Raw genomic sequence first — 20221 nt, 5'->3', positions numbered from 1 at the left:
GGGGAGGAAGTGGGGGAGGTGAGGAGGGAGACTGGGAGGGATTGAGGGAGAGGAGGGGGTAGGGAGGGAGTGGGAGGGGAAAGTGGAGGAGGAAGGGGGGGCGATAGAAGAAGAGGAGTTATGGAGGGAGGGAGTGACTGAGGGTAGGAGAAAGGAGAGGTGAGGGAGGAATTGGGGATGGTAGGAGAGGGGAAAGAAGAGGGAGGAGGTGAGGAGGGAGAGTGGGGAGGAGGGAGGAGGAGAAGTGGGGTAGGTAGGGAGTGGGAAATAGAGGGAGAGGTGGCCAGTGGGGCAAGTGAGGAGCGATAGTGGGGGGGGATCGTGGGAGGTGGGGGAATGGAGGGATAGGAGGGGGGTAGGGAGGGGAGATGAGTTATGGAGGGAGTGACTGAGGGTCGAGGAAAGAAGAGGGAGGGAGAGGTGATGGATTGGGGAGGGGAGGAGGAGAGGGGAAAGAAGAGGGAGGGTGAAGAGGGGGGAGAGTGTGCTGGGGATGCGGGGAAATGAGTCAAGCCTGCGCAGTTGGGGGCTATGGGTGAGTGGTGGAATATTGCGTTGGGGGAACGGGTCCTGTCACACGGCCTCCCGTGTGACAGGAACCCAATGGGTCCCACTTAGTCTAGTCTAAGTTAAAAACCATAATATGCCAGAAACACTAAGCAGCTCAAGTGGTACCTGCGGGAAGAGAAACTGGGGTAATGATTCCGATTATAAAACTTTCATCAAATCTCGGAAGGAGACAAAAGGAGCTTGTTAAGTTGCAGGAAGGATAGGGGATGGTGCGTCTCTACAGGGTAAAACTGGGGTGACCATGTGGATAAATTGGGTAATTAAAACACCTTGTTGTGCGCACACACACACATATATGCAGTGCACTGGTGAGTACAGGTCTGTCATTAACCCTTGGATGTAGCACTGCTGCACTTGGGTCAGTCACTGTAGTACTGGCTGGTATAAATCTGTCAGTGTATATCCGCAATATTGCAGGGACAGGTCTCTCATTGTACCAGTGTTAGAGACTGGACTTGGATATCAAAGTAAGTTTACATATTAAACTGTGTGAGCAGCAATGTGCCGACTCCCAATAATTCTAGCACTGAGAATTGATGCCAGAATTCCCAGGGACTAACTGACAGATGTTTGTAGCTGTCAGCTGCTCACCTGTTCTTGCTGAAGAGCCTTCACAAATGCTGCTTTCAGACGATTAGTATGTTCAGCTTTCAATGCCTTCTTCTGGTTGGACGTCACACATTGCTCACACATGATCGTCCCAGTCTTTCCTTGTCTCCAGCGACAGGTAAAATCAGTTTTACATTGCGAACAGGCATACGGTTCCTGGGCCAACGCCTGCGCGGAGGTTTTGCCTGTGAAGATGAATAGAGAGACAAAGTGAATCCCATATCCCTTCATCCTCCCTTATCATCCTCTCTCTGAATAGGATGATTATTGCAAAAGCTTCCATTGGACATGAAGCTTTGTAGAGATATTGTTCAGCAAAGGCTATCTCTGACATTTGCAACTTGCATTCAAGATGTGCTGAAGATAGACACAAAATGCTGTTCCTCCAATTTGTGTTTGGCCTCACTCTGACAATGGAGGAGGCCGAGGACAGAAAGGTCAGTGTGGGAATGGGAGTGGGAGTTAAAGTGTTGAGCAATGTGGATTTCAGGTAGGTTTAGGTGGACTGAGCGGAGGTGTTCAGCAAAACAATCGCCAAGCCTGTGCTTAGTCTCGCCGAAATACAGGAGTCCACACCTGGAACAGAGGATACAGTAGGCGAGGTTGGAAGGGGTGCAAGTAAACCTCTGCCTCACCTGGAAAGACTGTTGGGTCCTTGGACAGAGTTGAGGGAGGAGGTATAGGGACAGGTGTTGCATTTCCTGCGGTTGCAGAGGAAAGTACCTGGGGAGGGGATGGTTTCGTTGGGAAGGGACGAGTTAACCAGGGAGTTGCGGAGGGAACGGTCTCTGCAGAACGCGGATAGGGGTGGAGATGGGAAGAAGTGGCTAGTAGTGAGATCTCGTTGGAGGTGGCAAAAATGTCAGACGATTATATGCTGTATGCGACGGCTGATGAGGTGGAAGGTGAGGACAAGGGGGACTCTGTCCCTGTTACGAATGGGAGGGGGGGGGGGGGGGAGCAAGAGCAGAGCTGCGGGATAACGAGGAGACCGTAGTGAGGGCCTCATCTATCATGGAAGAGGGGAACCCCTGTTCCCTAAAGAATGAGGACATCTCCGATGACCTGGTATGTCAAACCTCATCTTGGGCGCAGATGCGGCGTAGACGGAGAAATTGGTTGATGGGGATAGAGTCTTTACAGGAAGCAGGGTGGGAAGAAGTGTAGTCTAGATAGCTATGGGAGTCAGTGGGTTTATAATATAGTTTGTGTCCTGTGATGGAGACGTTGATGTTCTGTAGATCATTTAGTTTATTATTGTCACATGAAGCCAGGTAGTGAAAAGCTTTTTGTTACTTGCTATCCAGTCAGTGAAAAGACTATACATGATTAAAACTATCCGCTTTCAAAACTGCTGCTGTCACACCAATCTTAAAGAAACCTGGTCTTGATCCCTCCTCTCTCATTAACTACCGCCCAATCTCAAACCTCCCCTTTCTTTCAAAAACCCTGGAGCGTATCGTTGCGTCGCAACTTCATTCCCACCTCCTTGCGTATAACCTACTTGAACCCCTCCAATCTGGCTTTCGCCCCTCCATAGCACAGAAGCTGCTCTCCTCAAAGTCCTCAACGACCTCCTCACCTTTGCTGACACTGGTTCCCTCAACATCCTCATCCTCCTCGACCTGAGCGCAGCCTTCGATGCAGTGAACCACAACATCCTGCTCACTAGACTCAAAGACCTCGGCATTGAAGGCTCTGCACTCAGCTGGCTCCGTTCCTACCTTTCCAACAGATCCCACTTCATCTCTCTCCACAACCACAACTCTGCTACAGCCACAGTCACTCAAGGCGTTCCCCAAGGCTCCGTACTCGGCCCCCTCCTCTTCATCATCTACATCCTCCCCCTTGGTCAGATACTCCGCCACTTCAACCTGGACTTCCACTGTTACGCCGATGACACCCAGATCTACCTCGGCACCAAATCCCCCCACCTCCCATATCAACTCCTGTTTGTCAGCTATAAAAACCTGGATGCAACATAACTTCCTCAAACTCAACAGCAATAAGACAGAATTCCTCCTCATAGGCGCCAAAGCCACACTCAGCAAAATCAATAACCCCACTCTCACCATCGACGGCACCACTGTCTCCCCATCTCCCAAGGCCTGCAACCTTGGCGTGATCTTTGATTCCACCCTCTCCCTTGAGCCTCACATCCGCCATGTCATTAAAACCTCCTTCTTTCATCTCCGCAACATCGCCAAACTCAGACCCTCTCTCACACCTCCCGCTGCTGAAAGACTCATCCATGCCTTCGTCTCCTCCCGACTGGACTATTGCAACTCACTTCTCCTTGGCATCAGCTCCACCTACGTCAACCGACTCCAACTGGCCTAGAACGTAGCCGCCCGACTCATCACCCACACCAAATCCTGGCATCGCATCACTCCAGTCCTCAAACAACTTCACTGGCTTCCCATCTCCCACCGGATCACCTACAAAATCCTGGTCCTCACCTACAAAGCCCTCCACCATCTGGCCCCCCCATATCTCACTGACCTCCTCTCCCCCTACCAACCCTCACGGTCCCTCAGATCCACATCAGCCGGTCTCCTCTCCATCCACAAGTCCAACCTCCGCAGTTTTGGGGACAGAGCCTTCTCCAGGGCAGCTCCCAGGCTCTGGAACTCCCTCCCCCAACTGATCCGCAATTCCGTGTCCCTCACCATCTTCCAGTCCCGCATCAAGACCCATCTCTTCACCTCTGCCTATCCTTAGCCCCACGTCCCCCTCCCTTTTCATCTGTGCATTAATTGCCTCATATTGTGTTTTGAATTGTATTCTGTCTTTACTTTGTGCACTAGTCATGTCTCTACTATTTATTTCATTCCCCTTACATGTTTTTCCTCTACCTGCTAAATTTTTGTAAGGAGTCCTTGAGACTCTTGAAAGGCGCCCATAAATAAAATGTATTATTATTATTAAAACTAAGCCGTCCACACTTATCAGATACAGAATAAAGGGTATAACTTTTGGCGCAAGATAAAGTCCACTAAAGTTTGATTAAAGATAGTTTGAAGGTCTCCAGCAAGGTTGATGGGAGGCCAGGACCCATATCTAGTTGATTGGAGGACGGTTCAATTGCCTGATAACAGCTGAGAATAAACTGTCCCTGAATCTGGAGGTATGTATTTTCAAAGCGAGAGTAGGACCAGGGCGAGACTGGTCCTTGATTATGCTGCTGGCCTTGCTGATGCACTGAGGTGTTGATGGAGTCATAGGTTAACATAGAAAATAGGTGCAGGGGTAGGCCATTCGGCCTTTCGCGCCAGTACCGCCATTCAATACGATCATGGTTGAACATCCATAATCAGTACCCCGCTCCTGCTTTCGCCCCATACTCCTTAAAGTGTGCACTCACACTTGCAGCAGGTCCCTCCCATTCCCACCGTATGATGTGACAAGCAGGTGGAAATCAAGTGGTTGATGGTGAATGGATCAGCTGCAACGTAAAATACTCAACATGGAATTGAAATGTTCTGTCCAGGAAAGACGAAGACTTGTGTTTGTATAACAGCTCAGAATTTTGCAGTCAATTATAATTCATTTGAAGTGTAATCTGCGGTTAGAACGTTGTTAATACATCCGCCAATCTGTAGGCAGTAAATACTCACATCCAGCAATGTAATTATGGTAACCTAGCCTCAATACTAAAAGATGATTAGCAAAATTTCACAACGAGAAGTCTGGGGATGAGGTCCCTGAGGACTCTAGTCACACCCGCACGCCTTTTTCCAAAAATTAACAGAATGGTGGTGCTTTAAACAACTTTTCAATGAATTGTTGTGCTCCATACAAACTGCTTTGAAACTTCCCCAAGCACTGCGGACATTTCATCAGTGCAGGTTTAGCTGGAAATGTCCCAGACTCTTGTCACATGTGACCCACGTCACCTCGCAGCAAGGCCATGGAAGGGAGGCTGAGAGCAAAGTCCCTCCTGCAGCAGAGCGTCGGGTCTGGTCCATTACAGCAGTACTCCACCCACAATAATGTGAACAGTGCTCAGGGGTACATACAAACGCTGCAGAATTAGTTAGAGATGTTATTTGCATCCTGACTGTGCAAAAAAATAATCAAAAGTTTAGGTAAACTTACCCAAACCCGGTTGGTGCAAAGCCGACAGCTCAGATGCGAAGTGCATCCACGCCCCTCCACCCACTCTAAACATACACCATGGTCTCTGAGCTCCATACTACATTGTACACGCACAGGAGTGCGAGGCAGGTGGGATAAATAGTTCCCGACAGAAACCACCACCCACTGCAAACCACAACACTTGGTAACATCTAATGCACCCATGGCATTCTTTATTACAATGACTCAAAGTGCAACCACCACAGTGCAACAGATGAGATATCCTCGTGAGTGGAATCTCTGACCTGGATCTGCTTCAACTTGCCTGCACAATTCAGGCCAATGGCAGATGCTATCTCACTGCCTCTCAACTCTGCTCTGAGCCACCTGCCTAACAGGAACCAATATGGTAGACTGCTGTTCATCAACTACAGCTCAGAATTCAACACTATCACCCCCTCCAAACTCTTCACCAAGCCCCAAAACACTGCTCAGTTCATCAAGGGTACAGTCATCCACGCCATTGAAAGTATCTCCATGAGATACTCGCTCAAGGAAGCAACATCTAATTATAAGGGATCCCCACCATCCGGGCGGGCCATGTCGTTTTCTCGACGGTTCTGCTGAATGGTTTGTTTCTTTTCTTTTCACTATTATGTATAATTTATGTTCTCGTTGTCCGAGTCTATGTGCCTGTGATGCTGCTGCGTGCAAGTTCTTCATGGCACCTAAACCTCACCATCATTATGCATAGACAATGAACTTGACTTGACTCGAGGCAGTGCCATACTTAACTCTTCACTGAATATGCAGCACTGCAGACAATTCATCTGATCCATTGTTGTGGCATCATTTCGCCCTTTGTTTGTGCTGGGCTTTGATCCCAATCCTTGTGTCACTCAATGCCTTTCACATATCTGAACTGCAGCAAAATTATCCTCACCGTTTGATGTGTCACTGACTCTGGATTTAAAGGAGAGGGAAGAGTGGAAGGGTTTAAGGAGACAAAATTGTTAGGAGGTCCTGGGAAAATTGGAGAATGGGAGGAGGTGGAAAAAGGTGTGGGCTAGAGCGTGCATCTTTGTACCTGGACAGCACACCTCTGCACATGGTTAGACTCTGTCTAGGTAAGTCATTATATCAGTATTAATTAGTGCGCTCCAAGCCTCTATAAACTTACTGAAACTTTCATGCAATTGGATTAAGATATCACCATAACAAATCCAGTCAGTAGTTGATGTGCAAAGGGAAGTCCAGGTCAAAGTGCATGGGCCAATGGAGTTGTGTCTGAAATCTGCTGACCCTGGGAAGGGCAGCAGTTGATCCAAGGAATCACACTTAACACATGAGAAAGTCCAGGAGTCTTGACTCAAGCTGTGATTTGGAAGGCAATGATGAAGAATTGAATACACCCTCAAAGAGAAAATACAGACACAAAACGATGGCTCAAATGACCTCGTTCTGCAATCTGCTAGTTGTGTATCTTCCCGGATTTTCAACTTAAATATAATACTTGGCTTGCTCCGGGAATCTCATTTGCAGTAGACTTTAGAATGAGCAGTGTGGAGAAGTATTGAAATTAATGGAAGGTTGGGGGAGATGAGATTGGGGGAAGAGGGAAGGGTTTGGACATATTAGGAACAGCATCAAATCATCAACTTTTTCACAGGCTGCTCCAAGTTACATTCCGCTTGGGTAGCTTATAACCTAACAGTAGGGACATTGAATTTTACATAACTGACCTACAACCAATCCCGCCTTTTTCTCCCCCCTCTGTGCCCCACCCGGACTCACACCCATTTCTTCCTCTTCCACCTATAATTCTTCCTCTGGATTCACATTTCGCATCTCTTCTATCCTTTTCTCACATCTTTTGTCTTTTCATCTCCAAACATCTGCCAATCAAAACTCCCTTTCAACTGTGTTTAAGAGGGAACTGCAGATGCTGGAGAATCGAAGGTTACACACAAAAAAGCTGGAGAAACTCAGCGGGTGCAGCAGCATCTATGGAGCGAAGGAAATAGGCAACGTTTCGGGCCGAAACCCTTCTTCAGACTGATCGGGGGCGGGGGTGGGTGGGGACAAGAAAGGGAAAAGGAGGAGCCCGAAGGCTGGGAGGAGACAGCAGGGGGGCTGAGGAAGGGGAGGAGACAGCAAGGACTAACAAAATTGGGAGAATTCGATGTTCATGCCCCCGGGGTGCAGACTCCCCATAACCCACTGACTCCCATGGCTATCTGGACTACACTTCTTCCCACCCTGCTTCCTGTAAGGACTCCATCCCCTACTCCCAATTCCTCCGTCTACGCCGCATCTGCTCCACGGATGAGGCATTCCACACCAGGACATCTGAAATGTCCTCATTATTCAGGGAACGGGGGTTCCCCTCCTCCACCATAAATGAGGCCCGCACCAGGGTCTCTTCCATACCCCGCAACACTGCTCTCTCTCCCCATCCCCGCACTCGCAACAAGGGCCGAGTCCCCCTAGTCCTCACCTTTCACCCCACCAGCCGTCACATACAAAAAGTAATCCTCCGTCAGTTTCGCCACCTCCAACGTGACCCCACCACTCGCCACATCTTCCCATCTCCCCCCATATCTGCCTTCCGCAAAGACCGCTCCCTCCATAACTCCCTTGTCAATTCTTCCCTTCCCTCTTGGTCCACCCCCTCCCCGGGCACTTTCCCTTGCAACCGCAAGAGATGCAACACTTGTCCCTTTACCTCCCCCCTCTACTCCGTTCAAGGACCCAAGCAATCGTTCCAGGTGCGACAGAGGTTTACCTGCATCTCTTCCAACCTCATCTATTGCGTCCGCTGCTCTAGATGTCAGCAGATCTATATCGGTGAGACCAAGCGGAGGTTGGGCGATCGTTTCGCCGAACACCTCCGCTCGGTCCGCAATAACCAAGCTGACCTCCCGGTGGCTCAGCACTTCAACTCCCCCTCCCACTCCGTCTCCGACCTCTCTGTCCTGGGTCTCCTCCATGGCCACAGCGAGCAGCACCGGAAATTGGAGGAACAGCACCTCATATTCCGTTTGGGGAGTCTGCACCCCGGGGGCATGAACATCGAATTATCCCAATTTTGTTAGTCCTTGCTGTCTCCTCCCCTTCCTCAGCCCCCCTGCTGTCTCCTCCCATCCCCCAGCCTTCGGGCTCCTCCTCCTTTTCCCTTTCTTGTCCCCACCCACCCCCGCCCCCGATCAGTCTGAAGAAGGGTTTCGGCCCGAAACGTTGCCTATTTCCTTTGCTCCATAGATGCTGCTGCACCCGCTGAGTTTCTCCAGCTTTTTTGTGTAACCTCCCTTTCAACTGTACCCACTTATCACTTGCCGGCTTTGTGCCACCCCTCCTTGCCACCTCCACCACAATCAGTTGGAAAAAGGGTCCCAACCCGAAGTGTCACCTGTCCATGTTTCCCTGAGATGCAACCTGACCCGCTGAGTTGCTCCAGCAGTGTCTTTTTTTTTGCAAAGCTGCATCCACAGTTCCTTGTATCTCCTTTCTACTGGACATCTTCCTCCTGTAACCCATCATCAATGAGGTTGCAACTTTACCTTGAGTTTCTAGCAGGTTATGCACCACTTCTTCAAGTCCGACTAGGTAGATGAACTCATTATTAGCAGCACTTGGTAGGAAGTTCAGCTCGGGGGCTGGAGGTTTGGGCGGTGGAATTTCCAGCAGCGTTTTCTCCAGCTGCTTACGGAGCGCAAGCTTGGCTGCTGCCTGGCGACTGGCCGGTGAGTCGTTGGAGTTCACAGCAGATGTCACTGTATTGCCGACATTCGACTGAGCCGAGTTCAACGTTGAGGCTTTCATTGCACTTGAAGCCTGTAAAATAATTAGAGATCGAGTCATGTGGAGGAGACTGTAAGTAATTAATACCAGAATCGAACAGAGCTTTTTCCCACTGATTCTAACAAAAGTATAACGCTTCTCTTGTGGAGCATCCTCTCACTGGGGCTGTTCCAATATGGCCCTCAGCTGGCAATTAAGAGCCTCGTAGTAATACTTGGGAGGTAGGTATTGTCAGTAAACCAATAACTTCCTATTTCTAGCTGTGGTGATGAGACCCCTTCCTGAACAGTTGCAGCACACATGTTGAAGATGGGCAGATTATACAGTCAGGCAAGGATAGTAACACTGAGACCATGAAGGAATGTCCAGCATATATCCCACTTGGGACACATTGCCACATTGGGGAAATTACAGATATGTAAATCTAATTCAGCCGTAACATTAGGACTGTTGCAGTTGACAAACTGCAAACTGGTGCAGTGGGAACATGACCATCAAAATCCTGACCCTGCAGGTCCCTGGCACTAAATCAACTCAGATGTTCATACTGACACTTGTGACCCGATAGAGCCTGGGACTACTCTGCAGAGAAAGTGGATTTGAGATTGTTCACATTGTTTTATAACATTTCAGCTAGCTCTGATACAGTGTAATGAGAAACTCACTGAAGGGAGGTCTTTAATGGAAAGTAATTGGTGAAATTAGGTAAGGCATATGATCGAGTATTGCATTTAAATCTCAACACTTGGTCCTCTGATTACAAGGTTATCGAGAGGATGTGTGTATCACAAATCTTTCCCTGGGAACAAAAGAACTGCACCTGCATCAGCAGTTGAGAAGCAACTAGCATCAAAAAAGGCATTAAAAATTAGACCATGATTTATTGATGGTTCGGTGTCCATGGCTGTCCCTGAATGAAAATATCACCATGAAAATGTATTGGCTCTATCATCTCAACTCAATTATTTGATTCCAAGTGTACACTTGCAACACGTACCGATCAGCGAGTTACCCACCTGTAACATAAATTTACTGTCTCTCTCCACAAACACTGGGAATTTTCTTTAATCTGTCTCATCAAAGACATTTTGAGGCCCCTTTTAGCCATTCTAATTCCCGCGTGATCTTTCCTCCTTTCTTTACATTCCTCCAAGGCCATGTCGAATTCCAACCGCTTAAACCACACAGGTGAATAACCTGCTCATGTTATTGTGTACTTGGAACCAAAGGTGGTTTATTCTGCAGTTATGGGTTGTAATGTTGCAAGTTTACAAAACACTGGTCACGCAGCACTTGAGAGTACGGTGTAGGCTCTGAACAGGTTTCAAAGTGGATTCACCAGGATATTAGAAATAAAGAACTGCAGATACTGGTTAATACACAAAAGGACACAAAGTCAAAAGACCAAAGGACTCTTCGGAGAGGGATCTTGACCCAAAACGTCAACCATCCTTGTTCTCCAGAGATGCTGCCTGACCTACTGAATTATTCTAGCACTTTTTGTCCTTCACCAGGATATTGCCTGGATTGGAGGACTTTAGTTATGGGGAAAAATTGCAGGGATAAGACAGGCTTGGCTTGATTTTTGAAGGAGTCTGGGGGGGGAGGGGGGGTATGATCTCTGTAGAAAAAAGTTTGAGAGGCATATATAAGAGTAAATAATCAAAATGCTTTTTCCCCATGATAGGGATATCAAAGACAACAGGACATTGCTTTGGGATAGGAAGGAGATTTAAAGTGGTTCTGAGATGCAAGTCTTATTTTGCACAATGGTTGATATCTGGGATATACAGGCAAAAAAGGTGGTGGAATCATACAATTACTGTATTTAGACAGAGACTTAAATAAACAAGGCACAAAATGATACAGTGTAATGAGTATAAAGGTTGGTAATAGACATGGTGGCTGAAGGGGCAGTTTTTGTGCTGTACATAGAAACATAGAAATTAGGTGCAGGAGTAGGCCATTCGGCCCTTCGAGCCTGCACCGCCATTCAATATGATCATGGCTGATCATCCAACTCAGTATCCCGTACCTGCCTTCTCTCCATACCCCCTGACCCCCTTAGCCACAAGGACCACATGTAACTCCCTCTTAAATATAGCCAATGAACTGGCCTCAACTACCCTCTGTGGCAGAGAGTTCCAGAGATTCACCACTCTCTGTGTGAAAAAAGTTCTTCTCATCTCAGTTTTAAAGGATTTCCCCTTTATCCTTAAGCTGTGACCCCTGGTCCTGGACTTCCCCAACATCGGGAACAATCTTCCCCCCCTCCCCCCCCAGACTCCTTCAAAAATCAAGCCAAGCCTGTCTTATCCCTGCAATTTTCCCCCATAACTAAAGTCCTCCAATCCAGGCATTATCCTGGTGAAGGACAAAAAGTGCTAGAATAAATGCTAGTACAACTCAATGAACTTTATGAACCATAGGTATGCTATACTTGGTTTCATTGAAATAATAGCACGTGAAAACAATTGTAATATTCCACAGAAACAACAGCCTTCAGTATAAAAATTCTCACATTTCTGAGGTTTGTATTGTGATTGTATGTAATCTCGTCGAGTTTGTATTAAAATCAAAAGGTATAGTCCAGCTCCCACTTCATTTCACTCTTCCTCAAAGATTATGAACTCTTCCACCCCTACTTCTTCTTCCTGCCCATATTCTGCATCACCTCCCCATACTCCAGCATGGGTGTCTGCAGGATTCTGATCCCTACTGGCAGCTTACCTGTGGAATGTTGACGAGCAGGCTGGTGTTGGGGACATTGGCCACACGGATCAGTCCCTGTTGTAGAACCCTCTGGCCCTGGATTTGTACCGCACTGGGCACTGATGCGCGGGGAGCCAGCATCAGAGGAGGTGGGGCAGTGCTGGCATGTGGTCTGATGGCGTGAATTTGCTGGGGAGAAACAGACATCGGCTGATAGAATGGGGCAAAGATGGACAGAACGTGTGACAGGGTTGGGTGAAATGAAAGCAAGGCAGGAAATAAAACGGAGAGGTTATTCAGAATTCATGCAAGGTACATTCCAAACAGCGCAGCCAAACAGATACAGGCAACTAGGTCAAAAAGTGAGGGAGATCACAGTTCCGTACAGTAATGTTGACAAATGCATAGTCCCCATATGGTTTATAAGAAAATCATGCAAAATTCAAAAAAGAGGAGGGTGAGATAGGGGATGGCCAGATGTACTTGGCAGGATGAACTTTTCTCCCGCCCATTGCATTCATAAATATTAAATACACATGCACAGCTGATGTTAAGGAACCCATGAGATCTTTATGGTTATACACAGTATATTAGAATAGCTGCTGCATGTACTTCAGATCATTTTCCAAAATATAAGCATGCAGTTTATGACATCAAGTTCATAATTTATAATGCTATTTTTAACCTGGCACATTCCTCAATTTAGACACATTTTGTAGACATCTGATGCCGGTCACTATACAAAGTGAGATTGATTGAGGTGAAATTTTGTTCCGAGCAGTTAAAGTGGAGGTTGAGTATGGAAATTGACACCAAGCTTGGTTAGTGTCTTTATGAACAAGCACTGGGTTTAGAAAGGATGACATCCCGATATGATCACTTTGAAATGCTGCTATGCTATTTGACTTAATCAACATGCACAGAGAATTGAGAACAAATCTACGAAACACCACCACCAGTTTAGTGCTTGCATGGTCTCTCTGGATCTGAATTAACTTTTTCAAAAAGTGTTAATTTGTGGATTAAATAACTCTGGGAAGACAACATTCATGGCCCATCTCGAAGGTTTTGGCTCAACTCATTCTGAGGGTTACCCGAGTCACAATCTTTTTTAATTTTAATTTGCTTTTGATTTCCTAAGTGAAGTTGTTCTCAAACAATTTATTAAAATAAAGCTGTGGTTTGATTCACTGGTGCCCTTATCAATTTGCTGCATGCAGAATGGGCACTACTTCCTTAATGTATGATTATGTGATCCATTGAATACGGGGCAGCTTTCGTCAGGATATTACAAACTGCAATGTAAATTCATGTTCGTCATCTCCCAACTTCGCTGCTGGACCCATTTCTGCATTGGACCCTGCAAGATGTGAAAGAACGTAGAGCAGTACAGTGCAAGGACAGGCTTCTCGGCTCACAATGTCTGTGCTGGACATGATGCCAATACCATCTCTTATCTACTTGCACATAATTATCTACCTGCACATAATGTGCATTCAGTGGCAACTATATCTTAACTCAATATTTTCAATCTGTAGTCAGATACTTACTGGGTTTCCTCTCACTAATGGTGGCATCACAATCTGTGGGTTCTGCTGCGATCCAACCTTTGAGGTCCCTTGTTGAACACCGCGAACCAATGGTGGTGGGATTACTGTTCCCACTGCACGGGCGGTGTTTACCTGCAAGACATGAGCACATATTTAGAAATACCTTCTAACTACAACAACAACACGACTATACTGCCGTTCCCCACAATATCACTGCCAATATTTTCCACCGTGCCGACATTGACCGGGATTGACCTTTTATGGACCCCTTTCAATCTCTGCACCTTTCCCTCAAGGAGTCATTACTGGGCGACAGGCTCGGCACTGAATGCCAGCAAACTGCTACTGCACCTTTCTCACATCAAGTTCATTCATGCACCAGTCTAAAGACCTTCACGCAAGGAATATCAGGAGATATCCACAACGCCCCACCAGATAACTCCACCATTAAGATATTGGGACTTCCATTGGGTCTTCCATCCCAACTGCGTTTTTCTCTCCATTCTTCATTATATCTTGATGTTTTTGTACCTAAGAATCTACTGCTGTCCTAAATACACGCAATAATTCAGCATTACAGCCGACAGAATAAGTGAAGGCATTTCTCATCGCATATGAAAACGGATATCACTTTAATCTGAATGTATGCCCCTGGTTCTTGCTGCTTCAGTAAGGTAAAAACAGCCATTCAACAATGAGGGAATCATTGACTGATAGATGAACAGTTTTCAAAGTGGTATTCAAAGTGTAGGATGAACAAATACTACAATATAGTAAACAATATAACTTAAGACAGACAAACTTCTGATAATTACTAGATGCTACTGCAGAGTATTAAAAGGAAGGAATAAGGAAACGTTAAGTCAGGATTTTCCAAAGCCCTTACGAGGAGTTGTGCCCTTGAACTGTAAAATGGCAAACAATATTACTCAATTGTTAATGTTCTTAAGGGGTTGGACAGGCTAGATGCAGGAAGATTGTTCCCGATGTTGGGGAAGTCCAGGACAAGGGGTCACAGCTTAAGGATAAGGGGGAAATCCTTTAAAACCGAGATGAGGAGAACTTTTTTCACACAGAGAGTGGTGAATCTCTGGAACTCTCTGCCACAGAGGGTAGTTGAGGCCAGTTCATTGGCTATATTTAAGAGGGAGTTAGCTGTGGCCCTTGTGGCTAAGGGGATCAGAGGGTATGGAGAGAAGGCAGGTACGGGATACTGAGTTGGATGGTCAGCCATGATCATATTAAATGGCGGTGCAGGCTCGAAGGGCCGAATGGCCTACTCCTGCACCTAATTTCTATGTTTCTATGTTTCTATGAAAGGAGGGAGACAGAAACCAGGAACTACAGGCTTTCCTACATCTTCAGTTTGAGAGAAGATATTAAAATCAGAAACATTGAAGGATCTGTACAAGCCATGAATGCAACTCCAATTAAACTAGCTGAACGTTTTGCAAGCAGTCAGCATGATAGTGGATATGGATGCTGCAGATACAAACTTGCAGAAAGAGGCGGGCTTCGACCCGAAACATCACCTATTCCTTCGCTCCATAGATGCTGCCTCACCCGCTGAGTTTCTCCAGCATTTTTGTCTACCTCAGACTTGCAGAAAAGTTCATAGAATTCATAGAAGGGTATAGTACAGTAACGGGTCTAAATCCTGCCCATCTTCTGAGATGCTTCTTATACCTTTGAATCATTCATCCAACTGTCTCTCAAAAATCTGTCAAGATTTATCTAATGGAGTTCATGTGGAGAGGAATAGAACACTAATTAAAGATACTTGAAATTGCAGCTCTAGTTTGGGAGTTGCAGTATTGCTCATTGTATCTCCGTGGGGAAAATGCTAAAGATATCTAGCATTTTACACATCCATGCATTACCCCCACATTTTTACAGGCAATGCAATGCTTTAATATTCGATGGGCATTACGATCAGCAAGATCCCAAAAGTTACACGGAAAGGCTAACAATTGGCTGATCTTTATTCTAATTCCTGGATTTATGAAATAATGATTGAGCAGGTCAGGAAGAGAATTGCTCTTCTTTCAACAGTCGCTTGGGATCACTGGTATCCACATGAGAGGGTGACACCATGGACAGAAATCCCGCGGGGGGGGGGGGGGGCACGTGCCCCCCCCCCCCCATGTTTTGTAATTCGGATTCTGATTTTCGGTGAAAAAAAATCTATTAAAATCTCTGCTTTCTGCGAGACAATGGGGGTGCCACTGTTAAGCGCTTGTTAAATGTCTCTATAAACACGATGTGTCACCATTTGTGTTTTGACCTTCAAGAATTACTGAAGGTATTCACAGAGAATTTCTTATAGCTGTCATGATGCGGGTACAATTACCATTTGAACTAATTGGATGTATTGGTGGATGGGACCTGACCCGCTGAGTTACTCCAGGATTTTGTTTCTATCTTTGGTAAAAACCAGTATCTCAGTTTATTTGTATTAGTATTTATTTGCTACACCTGCACATAGCCATGTGATGCTATTTTTGCATCGTACAAGCTTCCTTTGAATCTCGTCCAATAGAAGAATCATTGAGCCATGAAGTGGTCTGTTTCGCTCTCTTCAAATACCACTTCCGAAGATGAACACTTCAAACATGTATTTTTTCATCTTATGCACTTACTTTGGAGACGTACAATGCCATTACTTGAAGCCTTACAACTGATAAAGCTTTTCATTCCAGGGACAGGGATTCACCCACAACCATGGATGTCTAGCAGGGTTGTGGTACAATGATGGGCTGATGTATGAACTGATGCACACCAATGGACACAAGCATCGCTTGCCACCAATACCAGATAAAATGTAGGCAATGCAAGAAAAAAGTCAGTAAGAAACTAAAAATGAAAACAAATCATTGTTTTGGTGAAAGTATAAAAGGCGCCGTTGCAAAACATTTGACATTAAAACTGAGGGAAGACTTGTTAAAAGTGAAAATGAAGCCTTTTGAACACCTGTGGAATAATTTTAGGCCAAAAGAATATCCTACTTGCCTATCAGTATATGCGAGTTCGGTATTCCGAAAAATGAAAGGAATCATGGGATTTGTCAAAGGTCGAACGCTATCAATAAAAATCAAAGTGCTCATCCGCAGAACCGTGCCTCATCCGCAGCCAATATCGAATCCGTGTCACCGGCGCCGCAAGTGCTGCTGAACAGCTGCTGGACCATCCCTGGTCGCACCCCCCCCACACTCGAGTGTCCCATCCCGGCTCGGGGGGCGGTTGGAGACGTCTGGATTGACAAGACACCGGCCTCCAGCCAGCACGGAGAACCCATAGACAGCACGGAGAACCCACAGACAGCACAGCACGGCACGGAGAACTCACAGCTAGCGCTAACTCCAGCCCAACCCCGCTCCAACTCCAGAGGAACCCACTCCCCAATAGGCCCCTACGGCGACGGCCTGGCCGAGCTGCACTCCCTCAGCCACCACCCCAAGTACAAGACGTTCTGCCCCTATGGTATCCGCTGCCACTTCATCCACAACACCAAGGAGCGAGGGCCCCACCCTCCCTTGCACCAGAGCGCCAGCCTGGGCTCGGCCTCATCCGGCCCGGAGCTCGACTGGGCCACGCGGTGGGCAGCCTTCATCCCCGACCTGGAGCTGGACCGTACTCTGGGCTTGGGGCTGGGAAAGGGAGGGGGAGGAGGTTGCTGCTGCCGCCAGCACCACCAACAGCACCAGCAGCTTCAGCGGGCGCCCGGACTGCCCATGGCCGGCCGGCTGCAAGTCCAGGGCCGCCCCGCCAGTCCAGAGCCACCACGGATACCTCAGGACAGGGACGAGACACTGTGGAGGGGATGGGGACATCCCAGCAGCAACTCAACAGCGGCCGCAGCGACGGAGAGCTGACCCCAACCCCGACCACAGATGAAACGCAAGCCTGCGCACAATGCAGCACCACCAATGCCGAGACTGTTTATAGTTAGTGACATATGATCTGGGCATGCGCAGTCGGAATACCGGGCTCGCTTATTGTTTACCTTGACAAACCAAGTTCAGTAACACACGACATTAAAAAGAGAGATCAAACAGATGCGACGCTTAGGAAATATTCGCAAATGATAATTTTTCACCACTTTAATCTGTTTTCTCCTGCAGAAGTTAGATTAGTGATGCATAATTGCATAAACAAGAACACAAATTAGAGAATTCTTTCGGGGGTGATTAACTTCAGTGGCTAACCTAGATGTAATTTCTACCATTGTTCTACCATTGCACTTATTCACATGATGAATTCTATTTCCCCATTTTCCAGGGCCGAAGAAAGAAATGCCAATATTCTCAGATCAACCCTCAAGGAAAGTCACTTCTATGCCAAATATTAGTTAGAAATTACATCTACGGTTGCCACTAAAGCTAATTTCCATATCATCCCTGAAATAATCCTCCCTGTTAGTCTGCATTACCACCTGCACTCACCACGATATTGCTAAATGAACTCTCAATGTACAATGCAAGATTAGAAAAGAGCAGCATAATTCTGCATGATACACGAAACTGCTCAAATTTACTGGAATTACACGAAATTCCATGATAACACAGTGCCTGCGGGTTACAATACACACGTAGGAAAGATTAATGATTGCTGCCATTCTGTTTTCAGATTTTGATGATTATGCATCTTTCCACTTTATTGTTCCAGCCTTGTAATTGCAGCCTTGCAGTGTCACCACGATTTCTCTAGCAGCAGTGGGGTTTTGTGGTAATGCCAATGTCTGATCTCGGACCATTGTGAGCTTGGTCCTGTCAACCTGTCTCCCAACTATCTCATTGACCTCCTTCAGCCAGCAGGGGTTTACCTTGATTGCTGTATTCTCACAGCACGTCCCCACCCAACCGCCACCTTCAATGTTCAACCCAAAACCTGGCAAGGCCCGAGTTCTACACTGACCTGGAAGTTGGGCTTGCCAGTGGGAACATGCAGCGTTCCCCGTACCAGCGGGGGTGGGGTGGCCATGGCAGTGCCTGTCGAGACAGCAGGCTGGGAAGAGAATATTAGAAAGCACAAACACACATGAGAAAGCTGAGGAATACAAGGAATGCAAAATACTGCCCGTTTGAAGAGATATTCTGTTGAAACCACACAAGCCAATAAGACTGCCAATCAGGACATGCCAGCTGTGAAAAGGCAATACATCCATCTTCCCATCGCAGCAACCTTTATTCCGTCTACCCGGACCTTCATCACTTCATACCATCTTTATGGTTCCTTGCACTGACACCCAACAGTCTCAAGTCTGAACCATATCTGAGAACTGTTGAGAGTTTCTTCATGCAGAGACCCGATTCAAACTCAGGCACCAAGGTGAAAGAACAGCAGTCCTGAACACAGTCCCTCACACAATCTACAGATTTTAATCGAGGAGTTACACTTGTTCACCCCATTTTCCTTTCAGCCACCATATAGCGAACCAGAGAAAGGTGGGGAACACCTCAACCAGGACTCAAAATGGAGAGGACACATCTGCTTTGCCCGACTTAGTTGGTAATTTACTTACTTTCCGAATCTGAGATCTTTCTCCAAGAACAAATTATTTGCCATTAAATCAAGTTCAAGAGTTCAAGAGAGTTTATTGTCATGTGTCCCTGATAGAACAATGAAATTCTTTGTGCTCTCGTTTCTTCAAGAATTTTTACCCCTGATCATTTTCTTTTATTTTAGAAAAAAGAGAAACTCGTGACCATATCACCAAAACACTGACCTGATTAACAATTCTACTATCACGCCCCCACACCACACCACCTTCATACATGAGCACAAAAGACTTCAAGGGTCATGCCACTTACAGATGCTACATCCTACATTCATCTGACAATAAAATGGGCTATATGCAAAATCAGGACGGAATGGTGAATTTCTCAATCCAACAAGGTTCCCGAGAAAATAATAATGAACTAAGTTGTTCCTCCTTCACTTGATCACCTCCATCAATATGTTGCAATTCTCCTCTCCTTGGAGCTGAACAGAGAACGATTTTGAAGAATTGCCTGCAGAATTAATTCCACATTAGACATTTAGATGACAGAGGATCGCTCTGCCTTAAGATTACAGAGGGAAGCAGTATTCATGGAAAAACTAGCTAAAAAGTTAGAATTTTTGTACTGTTTGCATAATTCATGCCAAGCATCTTTCACATTAACAAGGCCATTAAATTGAATTAAAAGGCTGGTGTTTAGAACCAGATACCTCTTCAAACGTTTCATATGGGAGCTTGAGCAAGTCTGGGGAAGGTTCATAAGGCAGTAGCCGGCAGTGCAAGAAAACAAATGGACAACTTAAAACCATTTAAATAGGCAGCCAACTCTGGGCTTTTACAACAAGCACTCAATCATAAAATTGACAAAATTCAAGCTTCTGCTAAGATTTCAGGGGGTTGAAATTCCCTCGAGCTCCCTCTCATTACTTTCTCCCACCCCACTGCATATCTCCTGCTGGGGGACCAAGAGTAGAGGACGGCACATGCAGCAGCCATTCTTTGTGACACAATGTGAGATGCCATGCTATGCAGTGCTACAACCAAGCCCACGGCTGTCCTCCAATTTTCAAAAAAAATTCCGAGTTTTTGCAAGTATGTTGCATTGAAGAGGGTACAATGCTGACAACTTGGCAAGAGTTTCCCCTTCCCCAAGTCTGATTACCAAGGCCAACTGCAATATCCCCCCCATTCATACATCATCCCAGATAAAAACAGCTAACATTCACATCTGTGTGGATGGTCACATTTTGCTACGAATGAGGCAACCAAGGTATGCCTTTACCGTTTTTAAAACAAATGAGTTTTGATTGGTTTAACTTTATTTAAGCAAAGATTACAGAATCAGGGCAGGCAAATACAGCTGAGGGGCAGATGTGATTTGATCAGCAGGACAGAGTGAAGG

General features: G+C 46.4%; 1 protein-coding gene across 9 annotated transcripts in view; it reads right to left on the bottom strand.

Moving 5' to 3' along the window:
• The window catches only part of gatad2ab (GATA zinc finger domain containing 2Ab), a 109028-nt gene that overhangs the window by 6631 nt on the left and 82176 nt on the right, over window positions 1-20221 (bottom strand). For 3 of the 9 annotated variants that reach the window (XM_055658655.1, XM_055658649.1, XM_055658651.1), the window contains exons 6-10: window positions 18234-18323; window positions 13320-13451; window positions 11788-11979; window positions 8817-9090; window positions 1162-1364 (exon numbers count right to left, since the gene is read on the bottom strand). In XM_055658655.1, the coding sequence (XP_055514630.1) occupies window positions 1162-1364; window positions 8817-9090; window positions 11788-11979; window positions 13320-13451; window positions 18234-18323 (891 nt within the window). The remainder of the gene's footprint in view (window positions 1-1161; window positions 1365-8816; window positions 9091-11787; window positions 11980-13319; window positions 13452-18233; window positions 18324-20221) is intronic. The other 6 variants (XM_055658656.1, XM_055658652.1, XM_055658658.1 and 3 more) reach the window with 3 other exon arrangements.

Source organism: Leucoraja erinacea, chromosome 29 (assembly GCF_028641065.1).
Source record: "Leucoraja erinacea ecotype New England chromosome 29, Leri_hhj_1, whole genome shotgun sequence".
Classification (NCBI taxonomy): domain Eukaryota; kingdom Metazoa; phylum Chordata; class Chondrichthyes; order Rajiformes; family Rajidae; genus Leucoraja; species Leucoraja erinaceus.
The sequence above is the reverse complement of the archived record's forward strand: the minus strand, read 5'-3'. Positions and strand labels throughout refer to the sequence as shown.